This window comes from Phoca vitulina, unplaced genomic scaffold, assembly GCF_004348235.1.
Source record: "Phoca vitulina isolate PV1807 unplaced genomic scaffold, GSC_HSeal_1.0 scaffold31, whole genome shotgun sequence".
Classification (NCBI taxonomy): Eukaryota; Metazoa; Chordata; class Mammalia; order Carnivora; family Phocidae; genus Phoca; species Phoca vitulina.
In genome coordinates, this window is record NW_022589734.1 from 11354669 (window position 1) to 11368154 (window position 13486).

Below are 13486 nucleotides of genomic sequence, written 5' to 3' on the forward strand. Positions count from 1 at the left end.
ACTAAACAGAAAAATATGAAACACTAAGGTGGAGAGGAGAAGAAAATCACAAATTTTGGTAGCGAATTTAGTGATATAATTCTATCTGACAACTTCTATATCATTACCTCTGCTTTAAACAAGAAGCACATAAAGTTAAGTGATTCAGGTCAACAAAAATTTAGAAGCAACCAAACTTTAGAAATAGCTTTCTTTTAAAAATTTTTTTCTTAATTTTTATTTTTAAAGTTTAGTTGTCATACAATGTTACATTAGTTTTAGGTATATAAGATAGTGATTCAACAATTATGTACGCTGTGAAATGCTCACCATGGTAATTGTAGTCACCATCTGACATTATTACAGTATTGTTAACTATATTCCCCTTGCTCTACTTTTCATCTCTGTAACTTATTTATTTTATAACTGGAAGTTTGCACCTCTTAATCCCCTTCACCTATTTCTCTCATTCCGCCCCCCCACCCTGCAACCACTAGTTTGTTCCCTATATTTGTGAGTCTGTTTTTTTGTTCAGTTGTTTCATTTTCTTTTAGATTCCACATATACATGAAAGCATATGGTATTTGTTCTTCTCTGACTTGTTTCACTTAACATAGTACTCTCTAGGCCCATGCATGTTATCATAAATGGCAAGATTTCATTCTTTTTTATAGCTGAGTAATATTCCATTATGTATATATACCAGATCTTCATCTTCATTTTTTTTTTAGTTTTTATTTAAATTACATACAGTGTAATATTAGTTTCAGGTGTAAAATACAGTGATTCAACACTGTCATACATCACCCGGTGCTCATCACAAAAAGTGCACTCCTTAATCCCCCCATCACCTGTTTCACCCATCCCCCACCCACCTCCCCTCTGGTAACCGTTAGTTTGCTCTCTATAGTTAAGAGTCTGTTTCTTGGTTTGCCTCTCTCTCTCTCTCTTTTTCCCATTGCTTGTTTGTTCTGTTTCTTAAATTCCACATATGAGTGAAATCATATGGTATTTCTCTTTCTCTGACTTATTTCACTTAGCATAATACTCTCTAGCTCCACCCATGTCATTGCAAATGGCAAGATTTCATTCTTTTTTATAGCTGAGTAATATTCCTTTACATATATATACACACACCACATCTTCTTTACCCATTCATCTATCAGTGGATACTTAGGTTGCTTTCATATCTTGGTTATTGTAAATAATGCTGCAGTAAACAGGGGTGCATATATCTTGTCAAATTAGTCAAATTAGTGTTTTTCATTTTTGGGGGGTAAATACCCAGTAATGGAATTCCTAGATTATATGGCAGTTCTATTTTTATTTTTTGAGGAACCTCCATACTGTCTTCCGTAATGGTTGTACCAATTTACATCCCCACCAACAGTACACAAGGGTTCCCTTTTATCCACATCCTCACCAACACGTTATTTCTTGTCTTTTTGATTTTAGTCATTCTGACAAATGTGAGGTGATATCTCATTGTGTATTTGATTTGCATTTCCCTGATGATTAGTGACACTGAGCATCTTTTCATGTATCTGTTGGCCATCTGCATTTCTTCTTTGGAAAAATGTCTATTCAGGTCCTCATCCATTTTTTAATCGGGTTATTTTGGGGGTTTTTTTGGTGTTGAGTTGTGTAAGTTCTTTATATATTTTGGATATTAATCCCTCATCAGATATATTATTTGCAAATATCTTCTCCCATTTAGAAGGTTGCTTTCTTGCATTTTATTCTCTATTTTCCCTTTTCCATCCCAGTGTTACCATTAGAGATAAATATACCAAAAGTAATAAAGGTAACAAAATAATTCCACCGTAAACACCACAGATACAGGTTGTATTTTTTTATGAACAGATTTTTAGTCACCACGCAAAATGAGAGACAAGAAAAAAGAGGATTTATATTCTAAAAAATATTTCTTCAAGTATAGAAATTACAAAGCTGGATTATGAAAATAAGGGCCCTATGAGCACCTGGGTGGCTCAGTCAGTAAAGCATCTGACTCGTGATTTCTGCTCAGGTCATGATTTCAGGATAGTGGGATCTAGCCCTGCCTCAGGCTGCATGCTCAGCAGGAGTCTGCTCGAAATTCTCTCCCTCTCCTTCTTCCCCTTTCCCCCACTCATGTACACACTCTCTCTCTCCCAAATGAGTAAATAAGTCTTTTTTTTAAAAAATGAAGACCGTATATGCCCTACTGTTTTCATTTAGTAGTATAATCTATTGAGATGTTCTAGAAGATTCTCAGGAAGCTTAAAGTTATCTTTATTGATTAAACTAATTTCTAGAAGAAGTATTCAGAGTCCCTACAAGAGTGTAATACACAAGGGTTAGGAAATGAGTAAAGGAATGGCAGCACAAAGAACTGGCAGCACGCCATGGTAGTTAAGAATATGGGCTGTGGAACTCCCCTACTGGATTCAAATCCTTGCTCAGTGACTCACTGATGTGTGACCTTGCACAGGTTCCCCGTTGACCATTCTGTGCCTCAAATTCCATAGTTACAAAGTAGAAATTACTGCATATGAAAACCCTATTGCAAACTGCTTAGTTCAGTGCTCAGTAAATACCGGATGTTCTTATTTTCCTCAACCAATGTGAAGAACTTATTTTAATTTTAAGAAATTAAGCCAATTTGTTAGAATGATAAGAAAAGGCACCTCCTTTTAGATTCCCTGCCATTTTCTCTTTCATTTATTCATTTATTCAACACCTACTATGTGCCAGGGCAATGCACGAACGAGAACCAGCGACGGTTACCATGGTGCCTCCCATCTAACACGAAATAGGCTTTAGACTAGTGAACACGAAACAGACAAAGTAGTTACAAGGACCATGAGATAAAGGGACTCTTTTAAAAAATTTAATGGCCTGGCCTTTTTGATAAGGCAGTATGTCAGCTGAGACCTGAAAGACAGAAGGTACCAGCAGGTGAAAAACCTCAAGACTGAAAAAACAGAAGTTTCAACCAGCCAGACAGAGCTAGAAAGAACTGGCTGGTCAAAGGAAATAAAAGACCATTTCAGGCCGATCCTTATTATTAACGTGCCGTGAGCTAATTTTCCTATCTATTCCCAGCTAGTCATCTAAAGAAAAAGATAGCACTATTACTAGGTAACTGTTTTTGCTCTGCTTTTTCTCCATAGCACTTACCACCTTTAACATACTATACAGTCCTCCCCCTCCTCAAATGTAAGCTCCTTGAGGACACCCCCACATGCCTAGATCAGTTGTTGGCATACAGTAAGTGCTCAATAAATATTTACTAAATGACTAGATGAATTTCTATACTCACAGATGGGCTCATGAGGAACTATCCCACAAACAGGAGACCCTCCAAAATAGAATTGCCTTCCAAGTTCTTAAAAAGAAGAGAGCTTAATAAATATTTTAAATTTAATGAGTTAAGGGGATCATACTACCATCCACTAGAATGAATTGTGTTACAGCTTTTTTTTCTTTTTTAACGGCAGCAGATAATAAAAGGTTTCTTGCCAGTGATGTAAATTAAAATTTCCCAAAGGAAATTTTCAAAAAAGTACCTTTTATCTTGTTCATTATAGTGTTCTCCCAACTTCTAAGCACTCATCCACCAATTTATCCTAGCCAGTTTGATGGCATTTCAAGACTGCTCAAAAGCCTTGCCCACTGCTTACTGAACCAAGTACAGACTTCCTTCCCATGTTCACGTCTCAAATTATACCACTCTATCTGACATCTACCAGCTGCCATGCCACACCCTGGTTACTCCCTACTGTGCTAGTGCTCAGACTCTTCTCCACTTCACTCCTCAACCATCATTCTTAATTGTCTAATCTAATAGCCATCCCCAGCATCCGACTCCTGATTCTTCTGCTTAAAAGGCTTTCAGAATGAAAAATACCTTCTTCCAGATAATTTGTTTCCCTTCAAGAGGACATGCTTATTGCCCACTTTGAAGATTAAAGATAGGCAGCTCTTCATCTGCTACAGAAAATTATTGAACATGGAATTTATTTAGAATTTTTAATCCAACATGGATGGATTTAAAGTGTTATGCCTACAGTATTTGTGGCCTGAATTTGCAGTGCCTAAAGTTTTACGCCATGAAGCATAAGATGATGGTCCTGATTGGATATTATGGAATGTAGGTTGTTCTGGTAACAAATAGGGATACACTGAGAATGGAGAATAAGGGGTCTGCTACCTCAAGCCAAGTTTATGGCTTTTCATCAGGCTTGAGAGAAATGGCATTGCCTTCTGCATGACTCTTGCAGGTCAAAAACCATCCTAAGATTATGTTTTGTCCAGAATTTTAGGAGTGATGAGTGAACATTCATATTGATAATCCTGCCAGTAGCTTGGCTACACAGTTCTTCATTCCAAAGAGCTGCTCCCTTCTATGATGCCGTGGTCACTCATAAGCACCTTGCTCTCATGAGGAATTGTTCTACCCTTCTAAGATCTCAACCTTTAACGCTTCACTCTGACCACATCCTCCTCTCTTTTTTACCATCATTACCATTGGATGTACTGTATACGTCCACTTATTCAACACTTGGCTTTGCCTGCCTCCTCCAGCTTGGATCCCATGTCAGCCTTCCCACCACTGTCCCCCTCAAGAGTACCTATATATTCTGATGTCCCCCTCTCCCAACCTTCTACCACTGCTGCCCTGCCATCCTTCAGTCTCTGCTCTCTGTACAAATCCATGAAGACTCTGTACAAAGTCATGTACACACCGCCAGAAGCTCCACTTTAGTATTCATCCCATGTACTCTGGGATTCTGAGAGCAGATTCTGACAGTACTAAGAAAGCCTTCTATGACTTTTTTAGCAACTAAGAGACATGTACTCCATGACTATTCAAAGTTCAATGCCTCCACTACCCCACTTTTTTTTTTTTAAAGGTTTTATTTATTTGACAGAGAGAGAGACACAGCGAGAGAGGGAACACAAGCAGGGGGAGTGGGAGAGGGAGAAGCAGGCTTCCCGCCGAGCAGGGAGCCTGATGCGGGGCTCGATCCCAGGACCCCCGGGATCATGACCCGAGCCGAAGGCAGACGCTTAATGACTGAGCCACCCAGGCGCCCCACTACCCCACTTTTTTACTACTCCTTGCCCTACTGCAATCTGGCTTATCTCCTCTTCTATTTCACTAGAACACCTCTCACCACAGCCACTAATTATGCCATGTTCTCCAAATCCAAAGAACACCAGTATCTGTTTGGATACCAGAAAGCCATTTCTAGCTCCCCCCGCTTTGCCTCCTAGTATAGAAGCTGGAAGAGTAGATTCTTCCCTCTCAGCCCCTCTTGTACATAAGGGAGACTGTGTGATCCATTTCTAGCCAATAAGATGTAAGGGGGAGTCATTTTTTTTCCCCTCTTATTGCATTAATTAGTATCACCAAAGCAACCTTAATTAGTAGGGATACACAGGCAGTCTGGCCTTAAAACCAACTTTACTAGCAGTACTTCTCATGTTTCAGCATAAAGATGATGAATTGTATAAGTCTCATCAGGTTAGGGAAGTTTCTTTTTATTCCTATTTGCTAAGAGCTTTTTTCTCCCAGTCATGAGTGGATATTGAATTTTACTAAGCCCATTCGGTAAATACTTCATTTCAGTTATTGCACACTGTATGTTTATTTGACAATAATGGCTCTTGACAATATTTTATAAAGTTATTTCCTTATAAATGTAATGCTTTGGATCATGCTATTTCAAAGTTTTTAACATTTGATGAGCATTTGTTAAAGCATTTTAAATTTTAGATTGTCATCATTTGGTTGATGTGGTCATCGGTCTCCAGGACTCATTCTGGAGGAAGCCGACTGCTGTGTCACCAGAGGACTCACGAAACCCTCTGTAGAGGCCCACGTGAACAGGCCACTTGTCAACCACGTGCTTGAGTGCTGTGTTGTGGGCTAAACTGTGCCCCCCACACACAAATTCATATGCTGAAGTCTTAACCCCCAGTACCTCAGGATGGGACCTTATTTGGAGGTAGGGTCTTTACAGAGGCAGTGAAGTTAAAATGAAATCATTAGGGTGATCCTTAATCCAAAATGACTGATGTTCTTAAAAAAAGGGGAAATTTGGATTCAGAGATAGGCACAGAGGGAAGACCATGTGGAAGAGACGGGGGGAGAAAATGGCATCCATAAGCCAAGGAGAGAGACCTAGAATAGAACCTCAGGAGGAACCCACCCCGCTGACACCTTGATTTTAGACTTCTAGCCTCCAGAATTGTAAATCTGTAAGTTTCCCTTGTTGAAGCCACACAGTCTGTGGCTTACATTTTGTTACAGCATCCTCGTCTCGGCTAAATTTCCCCCACCCAATCCATATGTTGACGTCGTAAATATCTGAGTGTGACTGTATTTAGAGATAGACTTTAAAGAATTAATTAAGGTTCAATGAGGTCTTTAGGGTGGGTCCTAATACGATATTACTAGTGTCCTTATAAGAAAAGATTAGGACGCAGACGTGCACAGAGGGAAGATCCTGTGAGGACACCGGGAGAACAGAGCCGTCTACAAGCCACGGAGCGAGGCTGCAGAAGAAACCACCCCTGCTGAAAGCTTAATCTCTGATGACGCACCTGCCAGAACTGTGAGGAAAGCAATCTCTGTTTGGGCCATCCGGTCTGTGGTACTTTGTTACAGCAGCCCTAGCCCACTGACCCAATGAGCCACCTTCGAAGGGGGATGCTGCCGTCCCGGGCCGGCCTTCTGCTGACCACCCCCCCCCCCCCCCCGGAGACACCTGCAGCCAGAGCTATCCAGCTGAGCTACTCCTAAATCCCTGACCCCCGGAAACGGTGAATTCATAACTCTTTGTTCTTGTTTTAAATCACTAAGCGTTGGGGTAATTTGTTTATGTGTCATAGATAACAAATACTGTAGATTCAGAAGAAACAATCAAGTTAATAATAATTCTATTTCACTGGTAAGCTTAGGAGAATAGCACATACCAGTCAGAACTCAATTTGATCTTAGGAGCACCATCTGATTCTGAGGTCCGTTGTTTTAAGGAAATAATAAATTCTACTCTGCACTCAACTTTAAATTCTAAAACATTTTCAAACATGGCCTTCAGTTTCGGCTCCAATTTGTTATGCATAAAAAGCAGAGCACTTATAGTTTTTGATGTATCAATGTAGCTGGACAAACCAGAAAACACGGTAACAATATATGTGGGGAGAAGCAGACCTCCTTTCTGGCAGTGTTTCTCCAGAATGGCATTCCCCATGAGCCAAACAAGCGCAGGGTCTATACTCAACGTCTTTCTAAAGAAAGGGAAAAGAAAGATCAGAGCTTCAAACCTTGCAGTGTCGCACACCGTACCTTTTGATGGCCACCAGCTCCCCAGATTCGTTACTCTTGCCCATCAGCACACTCCCATAGGTGCCGTCCCCCAACTGTTTCATGGTTGTGTATCGGTTCATCTTGGAAAAATAGTGCAACAGAAGTTGTTGGTTGAAATGACTTCTTTGTTGAATATAAACTTAAATGCTTCTTTATTTTTGTTTTTTTCCCCTCAGACTGTTGTTGCTACACCGGTGACAGGTTTGTCATCATTAGACGCAGGCTCTTCCCCAGGATTACGTAGGTTCATGAGATATAGCGATAAGGAATCTGGCAAGGAAACAGTGCTTCCATTCCTATGAACACCCTATAAACAAACAAACAACAAGAATAAAAAATTCTCATTGAAGAATCTCTTCAAAAAATTTACTGGTAACCTAAGCACGGGGAAGAATTATAAATACTGGTGGGCTAAACATTTGTCAGTAAGTCGTTTGTGCTATGTGGAATGGGGTTCACATGTAACAGACTGATAATATTCATTTATGACTGCTTCATTTACATGGTGCTGTGCTATTTATCCCATTATATTCAGTAAATACTGGCTTAATGATTTGTAGGATTCCTTTTATACTGAATATAATCTGTATTATTCCAAATCAGACACTGGAAAGTCAGACAACTATACTATATCCATTCTTTGAATCACTTTTTGCATTACATTTAATTTGGCCCATGATCCCTTATGTGAAACTCCTGGGCCAGATGTGTTTGGAATCCAGGAATCTGTGCATTTTAGAAAAGTAATATGGTGGATATAGCATACATTATGTAACACCTCCCAAGCAGCATCTTTTTTTTTATTTTAAAGATTTTTTAAAAATTTTATTATGTAATGTTAATCACCATACATTACATCATTAGTTTTTGATGTAGTGTTCCATGATTCGTTGTTTGTGTATAACACCCAGTGCTCCATGCAGTACGTGCCCTCTTTAATACCCATCACCAGGCTAACCCATCCTCCCACCCCCCTCCCCTCTAGAACCCTCAGTTTGTTTTTCAGAGTCCATCGTCTCTCATGTTTCGTCTCCCCCTCTGATTTCTCCCCCTTCATTCTTCCCCTCCTGCTATCTTCTTCTTTTTTTTTTTTTTAACATATAATGTATGATTTGTTTCAGAGGTACAGGTCTGTGATTCAACAGTCTTACACAATTCACAATAGCACATACCCTCCCCAGTGTCTATCACCTAGCCACCCATCCCTCCCACCCCCCCACCACTCCAGCAACTCTCAGTTTGTTCCTGAGATTAAGAATTCCTCATATCAGTGAGATCAGATGATACATGCCTTTCTCTGATTGACTTATTTCGCTCAGTGTAATACCCTCCAGTTCCAGCCACGTCATTGCAAATGGCAAGATCTCATTCCTTTTGATGGCTGCATAATATTCCATTGTATATATACACACATCTTCTTTATCCATTCATCTGTCGATGGACATCTTGGCTCTTTCCACAGTTTAGCTATTGTGGACATTGCTGCTATAAACATTGGGGTGCACGTACCCCTTCGGGTCCCTACATTTGTATCTTTGGGGTAAATACCCAGTAGTGCAATTGCTGGGTCATAGGGTAGCTCTATTTTCAACTTTTTGAGGAACCTCCATACTGTTTTCCAGAGTGGCTGCACCAGCTCGCATTCCCACCAACAGTGTAGGAGGGTTCCCCTTTCTCCGCATCCCCGCCAACATCTGTCGTTTCCTGACTTGTTAATTTTAGCCATTCTGACTGGTGTGAGGTGGTATCTCATTGAGGTTTTGATTTGGATTTCCCTGATGCCGAGCGATGTTGAGCACTTTTTCATGTGTCTGTTGGCCATTTGGATGTCTTCTTTGGAAAATGTCTGTTCATGTCTTCTGCCCATTTCTCCCAAGCAGCATCTTAATATGGCTGCAGAAAAGAGCACGAAAGTCCACTAAGTAACATAAATGAAGGCTACACTGGCATCACATCATTCAGGTCGTGTTACGTTGCAATGTTGTATAAATTTATTTTAAAATGTTCATTTTTCAGAGCTTTGTGAATTTTGAAACTACAGATGAGGGACTGTGGATCTGTATATATTAGAAGGGTACAGGTTTCAGCAGGTTCTGATTTTATTACTGCAGTTAAAGAAAAACAGAACGAAGTGCTGGCTTTACTGTGTACCCCATTATGACATTCAATAGTTTCCTCACTTCCGTCTTAGTTCTGTTTCAAGGAACTGCTTCTCATTTCATTCTTAGATCGCTTTTAAAAATCTCTGTCATTCTGTTACAAGGCTTTATGCTGAGTTGCAGATGGTAACAAAATGCTTGGCACAGTTAAAATAGTTCGTTTTAAAATGCCTTTATAATTTGATGCTTCATTCAAAGATTTCTTTCACTGTAGTACTGTTTCATTTCCACAAAATAAAATCATAGAAATTGTTTCTCTATTCTATGCAGAAATTTAGGACCCACAGGTTATGACGTGGTCATCAAAGTACCTAAGACTTCCAAAAGCAGGCTTTCAGGAGGAAGAAGCAAAAGTGCAGGGAAGGACAATAAAACTATGTTTATTCCTATTACGGGAATGTATTTGTCCATAGGAAAGATGGGAAGAGCCCTGTGGGACTTTTAAGTCAGGGTGGGGGTGCATTAGGGTATCATTTATTTTACTTCACATAGATAATACCCCTTTGAAAGTCATGTATGAATTAATTTAGGCTGTGCTAACTGTGGCCAGGATCTTAAAAAAGAGATCACAGTAGTAGATTCCGTATCTATTTAGGTATTCTTTTTCAGCTTAAGTCTGAGCAAATGGTCTTAACAGATGCCAGCAAATGATTCCCCCTTTGCCTGGAAATAGAATTTTTTGAAAGTGGTCTTTACATTATACATATACATGGAATCGAAATATTAAGGCATTTATAGAAAGGAAGTCATCACTCCTTCTGCATGGTTCCTGACCCACACATGAATTGGCTTTTCTTAATTTTTTCCTTTATCTGCATAAGGAAATATTTTTGAAAGATCTTTTGGGTTTTTTTTTTTTAAGATTTTATATTTAAGTAATCTCTACATCCAACATGGGGCTTGAACTCATAACCCCACGACTCTTGAGTCGCATGCTCTTCCAACTGAGCCAGCTGGGCACCTCTGGGTTGTTTGTTTTGTACTATGTGTTATGATTAAACAAAACACGGACTAAAATGTATTTATTCTTATCATTTAGAATTTTATTAAATCAGTATTTTGCAGTTTGTTATCAACATGTTAAATTGTTTGACATCTTTTCTAGCTTATCTTACTTGAGGTGACATACACCTGCCTTTTTGCTCTCTGTAGGTTTACTGATCCCTTCTGGTTAAGTGACAATATAGAGAATATATATATGCAGAGGTGACAGGGTGCAAGAAACAATAGTCAAAATTTTACCTTGCAGTGACTTAACCTCCAAAAGTGGAATTAATTGCCTCTTTATCTTCCACCATTAAGACCATCAACCACCACCATCACCAGTATTATTAGCACTACAGATCTTCACTCATTGATGACTTTCTGCATTGGCCTGGAAACCCAACCATTTTTGGAGTGGAAATTGTAGAAACTTTATGCCAAGTCTAACCAACCACTTTCCAAATAAACACTGGAAACACAGTTTGTTTCAAGTCAGGGTGGCTACAGCATAGGGTCTACTTACATTCAGGGAAGAATAAACAGGGGACACAGCCATTTCTCAGCTTCTATCATTTAAGGGGTGGAGTGATGAAGATAATGGACATGACATAGATTTTAAAAAGGTCTGATTTGTGGTTCTCAGAGAATCTGTCCAGTTTAAGCCCTACCTAACCTTTAAGTAAAACAAAAACTTGTTTTGTTTTACTATACTATGCTCCCAAACAAAAACCTTAGAGAGGCCTCTTTTGAGACGTATTAATTACAAAACAGATCGTTTTCCAGGGTTAGAAGCCAACCATTTCCTTGAAATCCTCCTTGAAAATATAAAGAGAATGGCCTCGTGTAAAGAGGCACAGATATCAAGGTGAAGAGTTTTGTTTTTTTTTAAATCATTATTCCCATGTTTCTACTCACTGATGGCACATGAACAACTACTTTAATCGATGTACCACAGCAAGCTCCTAAACAAATTACTAGTTAAAAGCAATAGATTTAAGTTAAGAAAACATAGGCTGCCTACGGGTCCCCAGTTCACACACAATAATATGTCTCTACAGGTTACATTTATTCTTCTCTGTCGATCTACAGAAAACAAATTCTGCCGAATAGAGATGTGTTAGCATGACTTCTTATGTATGTGAATATTTCCATCTCTACAGTTGACTCTTGAACAACATGGGTTTGAACTGTACTCCACTTATATGCAGATTTTTTTCTGATCAATACCATACAGTACTGTAAATGTATTTTCTTTCCGATTTTCTTAATAACATGTTCTTTTGTCTAGCTTACTTTATTGGAAGAATACAGTACATAATACATATACAAAATGTGTGTTAACTGTTTATGTCATCAGTAAGGTTTCTGGAGGACAGTGGGCTATTAGGTTTTTGGTGAGTCAAAAATTATACTAGAATTTTTGACTGTGAGGAGGTTCACACCCCTAATCCCTGCATTGTTCAAGGGTCAACTGTATATATATTTCCATATATATGTATATACATGCAACAAGGCAGGACACAAGTAAATGTAATACACCTATGATCCTTAATTTAGCAGAACTATTAGGAACTTGGAATTTTCTACAATTAAGTTACAATATGTAGTGACTTTCCTACGGCTAAACAAACCTTATATTTTGATTTAAAGGAAGAGATTTAGAGACTCAATTATAGACCTACATTAAACAAATACCCTTATAATTTCTCTCCCATTATAGTTTTCTTGTTTTTATCTAAGTGCACAATTACTGTAAACTTAAGCTGTATTCTCAGTAGCTTCTGCCAGCTAAAAGGGATTTAGACTGGGTTAAAGAAGATTAAACACAGAGGGCAAATGGAGGGTAAACTTGTGTCTGCCAATCACTGAACAGATAATGTTTGGAAATCTTCAACTTGTTTTTGCAGAACCTACTGTAACCATATCACTCCAACGCTGACATTAACGTTTGTTTAAAAAATAACGTTTTAAGAATCACTAAGTTGTTTAAGAGCAAAACAAAAAAAGATCTCAAAGTAACCAAGACATATGTTTACAGAAATTGAAAGGAGAGCTTTTACAGTGGGACAACAAAGATTCCGTGTTTAAAAAAATAACAGCATTGTGCTTTGTGCTAACATTCACACATTATTCTAAAACTAAACAAAATAAAAAACCACCCCAACGAAGAGGTCAAACATCCTTGCGCAAGGCTAACTTTGCATAAGCAGTTAAGTGGCCGCCTTGGGGTGGGGGTTCTCCCTTCCCCCGACGCTGCAGTGAATTGGGAGACGGCGGACGTAAAGGAAAGTCAGAAGGCTGGACAGTAATGTGTTACTTTGGCTCAAAGAACATCGTTATCATTAGGACAGATGTCTGCTCATTTAAAATGATTATCTAAATATAATTAATCTCCTTTAGAATTGAAATTACAAGCCCCTAATACCAGTTTTATTGCTCCCCACTTCCCTGCCCCCTCCTCTGTCCCTAAATTAAAATGTCTTATCTGCGGTAAGAAAGTTTTCATCACGCCCACTCTCCCATCCTTTTTCGCAAACTAGCGCCCTTTAAAAGACTCCTGGGGTCCTGGTCCTGCCGGTGTGCCGGAAAGGGGTCGTCCCCCGGGCCCTGTGTGTCCGGCCGCCGACGGCGGGTGATCCCCCAGCATCCCCGCAGCCGGTCTGGCGGGCCACTGCTAGCCGCCCCCCAGGGCCACCCTGCGCCGGGATTCTGCTGGGAGTCATTTGGGATGCACGAATGAGCACGGAATTTAGACCGTTTTCTTCCTTCTTCCTTTTTTATTTTGTAGTAGTTCTGAACTCAATTCCGCTGCCTTCCCGAGACGCGATCTCGCTTCTCACTCCTATTCTCACTCCTAAAGTAGTTTCCCCTCCAGCCCCAGCAGTAGAGCGAGTGGTGGAGGCGGGGGATCGGGGGCGTAGGGGATCAAAACGGAGAGGTTCCGGGGCCGGGGTCCTCACACTGAGGGATGCCTGCCGTCTTCCTCCCACCCGGAATCTAGCCC

At 39.7% G+C, this 13486-nt stretch overlaps 1 protein-coding gene across 1 annotated transcript in view; it reads right to left on the reverse strand.

The window, feature by feature from the left end:
* The window catches only part of MAK (male germ cell associated kinase), a 49884-nt gene extending 41775 nt beyond the window's left edge, over positions 1–8109 (reverse strand). The window contains exon 1 of the mRNA XM_032424812.1: positions 7319–8109. Coding sequence (XP_032280703.1) covers positions 7319–7419 — 101 coding nt within the window. The 5' untranslated portion in view covers positions 7420–8109. The remainder of the gene's footprint in view (positions 1–7318) is intronic.
* Positions 8110–13486: the final 5377 nt, after the last annotated feature.